This window comes from Rosa rugosa, chromosome 1 (genome assembly GCF_958449725.1).
Source record: "Rosa rugosa chromosome 1, drRosRugo1.1, whole genome shotgun sequence".
NCBI lineage: Eukaryota > Viridiplantae > Streptophyta > Magnoliopsida > Rosales > Rosaceae > Rosa > Rosa rugosa.
In genome coordinates, this window is record NC_084820.1 from 6,284,744 (window position 1) to 6,295,800 (window position 11,057).

Sequence of the window (11,057 nt, forward strand, 5' to 3'; positions counted from 1 at the left end):
GACGGCCTTGATCAGGCACGTTGACCCCCGTCACTTGGGTACTAAAGATTGGGCTCGCTACCCAACACCCTCTGCTCCGTACAGCTCCCCCTCAACAAATAATTAACCGACCATCCGGAGGTCCATCTTAGCCGGGGAGTGGGGGACTCCCTGGGGGGCCTAGCAGGGGCCCACCAGAAATGGTATAAAGCGTTTGTTCAGTAAGTCCATGGTTGACAACGCACTGACGCTAATTATGCTGTGGCAAGTCTAGGAGAAGGTAACGCTTCAAACCGCTGAGCAACTCCCCAACCAAGATTGCCTTCCTTGACTGGGGACTTGGGGGACTTGTACATACCTGTGCATTTGCAAGCATAATTAGCTATAATGAGCTACGCTCATGGTACGGCCAGAGGTACTGATTCCCACAAAAGGAGTAGCCTACGGATACACAGCCAGGCGAGCTACCGCCTGAGCCTCGGATTGCCCCAGATCACCGCCGACGCGCCGCCACGCGCAGTGCCAAGATGGCATCAGAAGCTCCTGACGCTGGGAACTGAAGCACATCAGTCCCACATCGAAAACAAGGAGAAGATCAGCCTTCTCCTCACCTATAAAAGGTTCTCTCCTCTTTCCTCATTAATTATGCATTTACTACTCATTTATTGTTATGCTGTCTATATGCATCGACTGACTTAGGCATCGGAGAAGTGAAAACCTCCCAACGCGGTCTCCCTCTGACGCCCTGTCTTTCATTTGACAGCTAGTGAAGATCACTAAATCCACAGAGTAGCGGTCCGCCCACTGGACCCGCGTTAAACGAAGGTTCGGTTACCGCCGGACTTTGAGCATTAACATATAGTTTTGGAGTGATACATTTCACTTAAATGTGTTCTTTCCTTAGCTCAGAATGGTGTGCTGCATTTTGACCATGTCTTGAAATAGGAGCTTATTAATTTTACATTCTATATGTGCACACTAAGGTTTTATTTGATCTACTGATGTTGCCTGCAGTTTAGTGTTAATGACATTGATGGTTCAAGTGGGAGAATGTAAGAAAAATTTGTGAACACATCACTATCATCGAGTTAATTAACACTGATTGTATGCTTTACTTGGAGATCGAATAATGGGGTTGTATTATGAATCAAATCTTATAGTTCAACATCTAATTTGGAATGTTGAATATTTGAGAATCCTATAGCTATTTACTTATGGTAAGTAGTAGGGCTGGGCAGGTCAAACCAAAATACTGAATCCATCCCGAGCCCGTACCGAAAATAGGCGGGACGGGACAGTATCAAAAATATGAAGATCACTATTCGGCCCGACCCGTACCGAACTGAATAAAACGGGATGGGATCGGTATTAATGTTTTAAATACTGAATGGGCCCGTACCGTACAGATATATATATATATATATATATATATATATATATATATATATATATCCAGAGAGGAGCTCCGCTTTCAAAATTAACGTGTGAAGTTCGAGTTTTGGGTCACTTTTCGGTCGCATATCCACATCTCGACCGTTCAGTTTTTAGGTACTAGTGTATAGATCGTCTCTGCAAATTTTCAGCTAAAATGATGATCGTTAAGGCATTGATAATTGCCTTAAAGCTAGTACGGTTCAGGTTGACAGATTCAGTCCGTCCATTGGTTTAAGCGAGTTAGATACCTTAACGATCATTAAGGTGCACATGGTCTGATGGTCCCATACTCCCATAAGAAGATAAGAAAGACAAGATATTGTATATATATGTATATAATATATAAATTAAAAAAAAAATATATATATATATACAGATCCAATCCAGAGCGGAGCTCCGCTTTGAAATTAACGTGTGAAGTTAGAGTTTTGGGCCACTTTTCGGGTAGCATATTCACATCTCGACCATTCAGTTTTTAGGTACTAGTGTATAGATCATCTCTGCAAATTTTCAGCCAAATTAATGATCGTTAAGGTATCTAACTCGCTTAAACCAATGGACGGACTGAATCTGTCAACCTGAACCGTACTAGCTTTAAGGCAATTATCAATGCCTTAACGATCATCATTTTAGCTGAAAATTTGCAGAGATGATCTATACACTAGTACCTAAAACCTGAACGGTCGAGATGTGGATATGCGACCGAAAAGTGACCCAAAACTCGAATTTCACACGTTAATTTTCAAAGCGGAGCTCCGCTCTGGATAGGATCTGTATATATATATATTATTTTTTTAATTTATATATTATATACATATATATATAATATCTTGTCTTTCTTATCTTCTTATGGGACTTGGCTTCTCTACTATAATTTCTTTTTGCTATGATCTGCTATAATTTGCTATGAAGCTGCCACATCAGTATCAGCCAATCCAACGGCTACTAATAAAGAGTTTACAAACTCACATTGGTGGACTTGAAGCACCATATCGTGCCCTCTTCTTCTTCCTCCCTTCCCTTCCCTTCTCTCTCCCTTTCTCTGTAGCTAAGTCTCTGATCAAATAAACTTAAATCAACTTGAATTTCATATTCTTTTCGATAGCTTCTTTTCGATAACTAAGTTTCTACAAATCCATGTACTTTGGTTTCCATTAACAAAATCATTTTGCAAAGATTCAAAGTTTCAATTTCGATGAAAAAAAGTTTCCAACTTTAAACCCTTTTGCTCAATCTTTGTAAAACCCAAGCAACCCAAAATCAAAGCCAATGGCTTTATCCATGTGGGTCTCTTTAAAACCTTCATTTCTGTAAAACTCAGATCCTCTTTTGCCCCAAATCTCACGCCCAAGTTGTCACTCCCAATCTCCACGAACCCCAGCGATCCGCTGCGGTCTGTGTGAGCTCCGAGAGAGAATTGATTCCATTAAGAGCACCCAGAAAATCACAGAAGCCATGAAGCTTGTAGCGGCTGCCAGGGTACGAAGAGCTCAAGACGCAGTCATCAATGGTCGGCCCTTCTCTGAGACCCTTGTGGAGGTTTTATACGACATCAATGAGCAGCTTCAAGGTGAAGACGTTGATATCCCTTTGACTAATGTTAGACCTGTCAAGAAAGTAGCCCTTGTGGTCATTACCAGTGATAGAGGTCTGTGTGGTGGTTTCAACAATGCATTGACTAAGAAAGCGCAAACCCGAATTGTGGAGTTGAGGAAATTTGGATTGGAGGTGGTTCTGATCAACGTTGGGAAGAAGGGAAACTCGTATTTTATGCGTAGGCTGGAGATTAAGGTGGATAGGTTGATGGAAGGAGGGGCGTTTCCGACTGCGAAAGAAACTTCAATCAACTTAAATCCCCTTCTCAATCTGATAGCTTCTTTTCCTTTGATTATCGTCATTCCCTCCTTCTCTTCTTCCTGCTTCATCTCCACCATTTCTGGGTTCTTACAGAGAAGGGAAGAAAAAAGGGAAGGGAAGGGAAGGGAAGAAGAAGAAGAGGACACGATATGGTGCTTCAGTCCACCAATGTGAGTTTGTAAACTCTTTATTATTAGCCATTGGATTGACTGATGCTGATGTGGCAGCTTCATAGCAAATTATAGCAGATCATAGCAAAAAGAAATTATAGTAGAGAAGCCAAGTCCCTTCTTATGGGAGTATGGGACCATCAGACCATGTGCACCTCCCACTTTCGCAACTCTCTCTCTCTATTTGTCATCAGACAAAAAAAAAAAACTTTCTCCCTCTGTTCATCCCCTCCCTCCCTCTCTGTTCACTCTCCTCTCTCTCTTCCTAATCCTTTATTCAGCCTCTATTTTGAATTTATATCGACACTCTAGACATCACCACTGCACCATCTTCAGTCGACTTAGGTAGCACCACCATCATCGCACCACCCACAAGAAGCCTGCCCAGATCTGTCCCCATCAATCTTGATGATCTTTTTTAAGATCTGGGTTTGTCAAATTGTGCATGTTCAATGAGGAAAATAGAATTTGCAGGGCAGATCAAAGTTTTGTGTTTGTTATGGGTTCAGGTTTGAATGTTAGGTAGCAGAAATTGTTTGTTGCTGGAATTTGTTTCCTATACAAAGTTGATTTAGTGGGTTGTTGATTACTTGATTTAGTGGGTTGCACTGAATTTTGTTAATTTGTGTTTTCGTTTTGAGGCAAAAAAAAAAAAAGGAATGATTTTGATTGTAGGAGACTAGGAGGACAAAACCTAGAACTCCAAAAGTGTGGTCTGCAACTTTGCAACTTCATTTTTTTTTTTATCAGTTCAGTCCCGTAATGGGCCCGAAACCAGTCGGGTTCGGTACCGTCGGTATCAAATCTCAAAAAGCCCCTTACTATCTCGGCCCGTCCCGACTTATAATTCCAGGCCCGGGATCGGGTTTACCCCAAATCTGGCCCGTGCCCAGCCCTAGTAAGTAGTATATGGTATGTCATAGGAAATCTATAGAGAATATATTGTTTAGATATTCTTTATGGGAGATATCTTTCCAGGTTCTCTATATAAAGTCTCTGGTCCATGCTTTCACTATCATCGAGAATACAGAACCTTGACTCATAGAAAGGAACTCAATCTTAGTGAAAAGCAGAAGACCTTTGCCATCGACGACTTGATCAACATGAATACTCAAGATTAGTACTATTCTTCTCTACATAGTTCACATAAGTATGTTTTGTAACTATAGGCTTTGTGATTGTGATCCTTGTCTGTTTGTATTGATGTTACAGGGATGCCTTAAGTGGATTCACAAACATCTCCCCATGCTTTTAGAAAGGCTTGTGTATCGTCAACTTGGCCATTCCCAATAGCGCCATAATTTATCACATTGAGTCATTGAATGTGCTTGTTGCAAGTGATCTCCATGCTTCTGGGAATGCTTGTAAATCATCATCGGTCTGGCGATTTGCAAGAGAACGATATAACTCATCGAATGTATTTGGTGTTGCAAAAACATCACCATATTCCTTATACTGAACAATTTTGATGTTGCAGCAGCAACTTGATCACCATAGTAACCAATGGCATCATGTTGTTGTGGGAAAACCAAGAAGTCTGGCACATGAACTCGGTGAGGAAGCAATCAGACTGATCATGAACAAAAAGATTGTAGCAAGTACTCGAACCTCCATATTGAAACCCTAGCTAGCTAGCCAACTCTAACAATGAAAGAAATAAAGAATGAACCAAAGGGAAGGCTAAGGCTGCAAAACTGTTTGAGATAACAATCGCAATATTTACTTATTTAGATTCAATGGTGGAAAATTTTGATTGAAGAGAAATGAATTCCTCCTAGCCTTTAAGCCTCTAAGCCCATCAATCTCTTCAACACAAAACACCCAATTAGCTCAATAGGCCCAACTTCAATAGGCCCAACTTACGGATAGAAGTACATGCTTCCGTGACAAGAAGCATGAGTGATATTTCTCATACCCAGGCATGAGTGGTATTTATCTAACAATATTTAGAGCGAGTATATTTAGGAGAAATGAATGGTTAGTTGAAGAGAAAATTTTGTAGTTTTTCTTTGGTATCAACTCAAGGCTGGCTTCTTGTCACTCAAGCATCGGCTTCTATCTCTAAGTTGAGCCTATTGAGCTAATTGGGTATTTTAGGCTTGATGATATTGATGGGCTTAGAGGCTTCTTGACTCTTGAGCCTACGGACAGTCCTTTTTCGGCCTAGGTTGCCGGCTGATTTTGTAGTCTTTCATGTACTGGTGAATCATTAGGGCAACTCCAACCATGGGCACCATTTGGGGGTGCTATTCTCATTTTAGCACCCCCTTGTTGCACTATTCATATAGGACTCAATTCTCATCTCCAACCATAGGGGTGCAATTTTTACTATTCTTGACTAAAATATAATATGAGTATAATTTTGAGCCATCAGATCGAAATACATCCGTTCAGTAAAAAAAAAAAAAAAAAAGGCAACATCCAACCGTCCATTTTTAAACCTGATCAATCATGAACGTTGGATTTCCTGACCGTTGGGGGTTCCAACGGTCACCAGGGGACAGAACAACAGGCGGGCCCCACGTCTGCAGACGGAAAAGCAAGCCTTCTTCTCTCTCCAGCGTCTGGCGCGCACGTCTCCTTCAGTTTCCCTCCCTGGCGCGCGCGTCTCCTTCAGTTTCCCTCCCTGACGCGTTTCTTCATCCTTTGGGCTGAGACAGCAAGTGGGCTGGCCCCATGTACAGTGATCAGTCCTGGTCTTGGAAAAGTCTCAAATTTGAGACTTTAAATGGCCCCAAGTCTTATATTTATAAGACCAGATCATGGGTTTTTGGTGGGTTGGAGAAGAAAAGTCCTATATTTGGCAAAATTTGAGTTTGGCACCCCTTGGTTGGAGTTGCCCTTATGCACCCCTACAAGTAGAGAGGGCCATATAATCACATAACCTGAAAGTGGGATTTAATCACAGGTACCAACGGTATCGGACTCGACTGAGTTTATATTAAAAATGCTAAAAGATATCAATTCCAATAATTGAATTACATGCCAGAGATATTGAAATTTTCAGAGATTCTCTAAATTTACCTCTATTTACTTTAATGTTTTGAGTGCGGACCTCCCGAAAAATAACCATAGCCGAAGTTCACATGTGTGATGCGCCCCAAATCGATCGAATCTCTCTCGCTCTCTATATCTATATCAGCAAAGTAGAGGTTGTTCACTGTTGTGAAGGATTGGATTAAAATTTAAGATTGTGGATTGTGATGCCACCCTAATTAAACAAGAAGACTGGATAGGGTTTAAAGGGTCATCGAATATAGGCCCATCATATGTGTCAAATCAAATTCATCACCTTATGGAACACACAGGATAAGGAACTCGCTAGCTCCTCCTCCTCTTCTTCTTCCATCGCAAGCATGGCTCAGAATGGATCAAAATTAAAAGGCTTTATTTTCTTCTTATCCCTTTAAGAAAATCATTTGTAGTTCCGTAAGGAAAGCATCATATCCATATCAATATGATTCTTGCGTGAATTCAATATGAAATAATGACGGCTTGTTCTGTCTACATGTCTGTGATGTCTTCCACAGCTTAATTATTAGCTTGTGATAGAGAATTGTTGATAAATAAAAACAGTCTTCTGTCCTTGATTGTATAGTTAATCTTTTAGATTCCTTGCTATCGTTTTGTTATATGAAATTTTATACTCCACTGACATATAAAAAATTTGTTTTGAACTCAACTCACCAACAATTAGTTATTGTGTAACTTAAATTATTTTAATAATAATCAATGATAATACGAAGTTTTATATTTCGGTGAAAGCTCAAAATTCGATATAGTACGGTCGATCGAGAGAGCTACCGCTGAAGACCGGAGTTCAAACCTTCTCGATGATCTCGTCCGGACGATCAAACAAGCCAAAGTTGTCTACGCAACACGTCATCAAAAGGAGACGTGAACCGGTTAGTTTGGTCAAGTATAAAGAAAGCGGCTGAATCCATTTTCATTACTCCATAACTTTGGTGGTTGATTGGTTTTGATCCAATTGCAACAAGCCAAGACGGTGGTCGGGTCCCAACTTAACCAACGAAAATTACAAAAGCATGACATAGGGAGATTGAGCCAAGTAGCCAACTTCTCCTATAAGGAAAACTTAACACTTTAATTGGTTGGGAAAATGGTAGGTACTGCTGGACTACTGCAACAAAATTTCAGTTACTTTGTCAACAAAATTGAAAGCAGAAACTGGTTCTAGATCGACTTGGAGACTCATGGAGGCGGAGTTGGTTGGGTTTTTCACTAATGAAATGGTGTATTTTCAATCTCTCATTGTCAATTAGGAAATTAAGTTGAGCAGTTGGATACTTGGATATAACTAATCAAGAGCGGAGAAATTTAGGAACACAGATCATCATAGTAACCAGAGCAATTAGATTGGGAGTTGGTTTAAGTTTCAATTTGTATACCTAATTACTAAAATAGTTGTCAAGTCAAATAACAAATCGATATGGATAATTTTCTTTTCCAGCTATAACTTTGTTAAAGTACTACGTCACGTACGTCAATATCAATAGGAGACATAGTTTTGCCATATTCAACCGTTTTTGGCTTTCTGTTTTATGGCCCCAAATGCTTTTTAACATCTTTGATTAAAACCGTTGAATTTGGAATAGCATGTATGAATAATGGGCGGCACCAAAGCTCAAATGATACTTTGCCAAAAAAAAAAAAAAAAAAGTTCAAATGATACTGCCAAGGATGTGGACGTGCAGGTTGATGTTTTGCAGAGTGGATAAGCATGCCGTACCAAAATATGTGTGCATGAAAAATTTAACATTAAAATCTATTGGATGTAATATGTTATATATGTTGTTTGATTGTTAATCTAATATTTACTGTAGTCAAAATTTTATTGGATTCAGAATGATAATTGGATTCAGAAATTTTTAGACTGTACGTACTGTCTTGATCAAACGTACGGAAATGATATTGACTCTATAATATAAAAAGGGGGATGAAGTGATTAACATTAAGATTTAGATGGCTAGCTAATTCAATTGATCATACATATCATATTGGTGTAATTTACAACACTTATCGTATCACATCATATATGACTCAGGAGTCATGGATAATTGAAAGTGTGACTATCATGATAAGTATGCGTCGTCATTTTTATTCATGGTTAGGCAAATCAGAATAAAAATATAATATTAATTAAAAAATTTAGTTGACCAAAATTGAAAATCAAGAAATGCATGCTTGAGGCTGCCCAAGAACCAAAATTCAAAAATCTTCTAGATGCAATAATCCTTTTTCTTATTTTGCTTTTGTTTGCGTTCAAGTTTTTATGCGCAATAATAGATACATCTATCAATTTTCTGTCAACTCAAAATTAGCTCTCACCATGCATGTTGCTTAGACGTAGATGATTTAGGTCAGAAACGAGAACGAAAGTGCTTGCTTGAGACAGCAGCACCTTATCATCAACCTTTGCACCTTCCGGTTTTCCTTTTCCCTCCATCCAATCAATTGACAAATAAGATAATATGGAGCCCATAGGACCAACAAGACCAAGAAATTTGGATAATTACCAAATAATCTGGCCCTCATTCAACGTTGGCAAACTCATCCACAACAAGAAACAAGCCCTAATTTTTCCAAATTAATTAGCCAATGGCCGGCCTCCCTTTATCTCCTTTTTGTTTGGTGAACCTTAAACGTTTTGTGTTTCCCTTTTAATTTATCTTCTAGATTTGGTCGCAGTTATTGTTTCATCATCTGCATGATAGCAATAGGAAGTTTTTGTCTCATACATTAAAGGTCCCCAACTGGCTAGGGCAACTGGGTTAAAAAAGAAAAGGAGAAAAGCTAGGGCAACTGGGAATTGTATATCTGCAGGAGGAGCTGGTGTGGCATCTTCGTCGAATTAACTTGTGCTGTGGGGAAAGCCAAATTTGATGGGGATTCAAGTGCACCCATGCAGTAGATTCAGTTTCGGTTTCGGATAAGATTTTATTAACGACTTACTGGTACTCGGATGAGAGACAGTTAGGGGGTTGCTTTAGGGTTTCGAATTATTAACAATATATAAGGTTGACGTTCTGAATTTCATGGGACAGTGTAGATGGCTGGGTCCGGCCCACAAAAGAGAGCGATGGATATCAAACAATTGAAACGGACGACGTCATCATCATCATCATCATCATCATCATCCTCTAAAAGTCTAAATCTAAAATCTCTAATCGTTATTATCTATAATCTTAGCTTAATGGTCGATGGAGATGTTGTATCACACGTACTTAGATCTTAGCCATACGTCGAGAGAGATATACATGCATTGGCCGATCCAGGAGGTGGCTCCCTCGTTATGGAAAGCATAGGAGACGAATTCAGAGAGGTGAACGTGCACAAACCACCGAATAACGATATTAACATTATATTCTCTAAATGTACTCTACAAGATTATTCAAGCAAAATAGTCATAGAAATGTCAAAAAAAAATCATTTTATAAGCTAGAAACCGAGCAAAATAAATTGAAACACGTCGTTATACAATTATACGAGAATATAACTTTTAATCTTAGTAGCTTATCAACCATACAAATCGTATTATATCATATCATGTTATATATATATATATATAGGTGAATTACCTTTTTGAATACCACATGCATCTCACTTTATGTGATAAAAAGTCTAATATATCTCAAAAGTGACTGTATCACATCAGCTGGCCTAAATCAAACAGGCCTGCTGTTTCCTTAGTAGGTGGGCATGTTGTTTGGTTTTGGACCCGAGTGTGGCCCAAATTGATAAGTCTGGGTCCTTTAGGGTTTCGTATTTGGCACCCCGGAGAATTCTGTCACTTCACTAATGGGCTCGATTTCTTCAGAGTTTCGTCTTGGAATCTAGGAGGATCGACTCATAAAATCACATTTACAGTCTTTCCAAACCTCCTAGCCCAAATGTTATGGGTGAGGAAATTTAAGTTTAGTTTTTACTTTCTGAACTTAGCCTATTTACTATGTTTTGTTTCATAGTTCTTAAGCTCGCTTTAAAATAAGTGAGCACTGATTGTCTAATGGGTGGTGCTAGCATACCACGTTCTAAACTTGTCGTAGAGTTGGCAAGGGAATGTATGTATCCGTACCATTCTAGCTTGTGATGAATTGAATTGATTCCCTTGGTTCAAAAAAAAAAACATTAGTTACCACATAAAATGAGATAAAGGTAGTTCACCTAATATTATTCAATATTTTTTTAATCATTTTTTGGATTTATGTTTCTAGAAAATGTTGAGTGACAAATGAAACAAATAAAAGGCTGATTTAGCTGACATCTAACATTAACAAATCAAAATGGATAATGCAACAGTATGAATCTATAACAAAAGAATATTTGGGACCCTCCATATTATAGCTTTTGCTGCGAAATGAAGTTGCATGAAAAAGAACCCAGACATCTCACCACTTTTTGAACCGATCTTTTATAGCAGGATTATGGTAAGGGGCCCCCTCTTTTCTCTCCCATAAACTCCTTTATAGATTTCGAGTTTTCTTAAAGGATTTTGTTAGGTCTGGTTACTTTGTTTCATGTTTACGATTATTAGGTACAAGTGCAACAGATAAAAAAGCAGTAGTGTTTTACTCACTGATCGAACCAAATAACCAA

The 11,057-nt window shown here is 39.0% G+C and overlaps 1 protein-coding gene across 1 annotated transcript; it reads left to right on the forward strand.

Moving 5' to 3' along the window:
• The first annotated feature begins 2,868 nt into the window (after positions 1–2,868).
• LOC133733334 (ATP synthase gamma chain 1, chloroplastic-like) lies at positions 2,869–3,444 on the forward strand. Its single transcript, XM_062161004.1, has one exon. It carries the CDS (start codon positions 2,869–2,871, stop codon positions 3,442–3,444), a length of 576 nt encoding a protein of 191 aa, XP_062016988.1.
• The last annotated feature ends 7,613 nt before the right edge of the window (positions 3,445–11,057 follow it).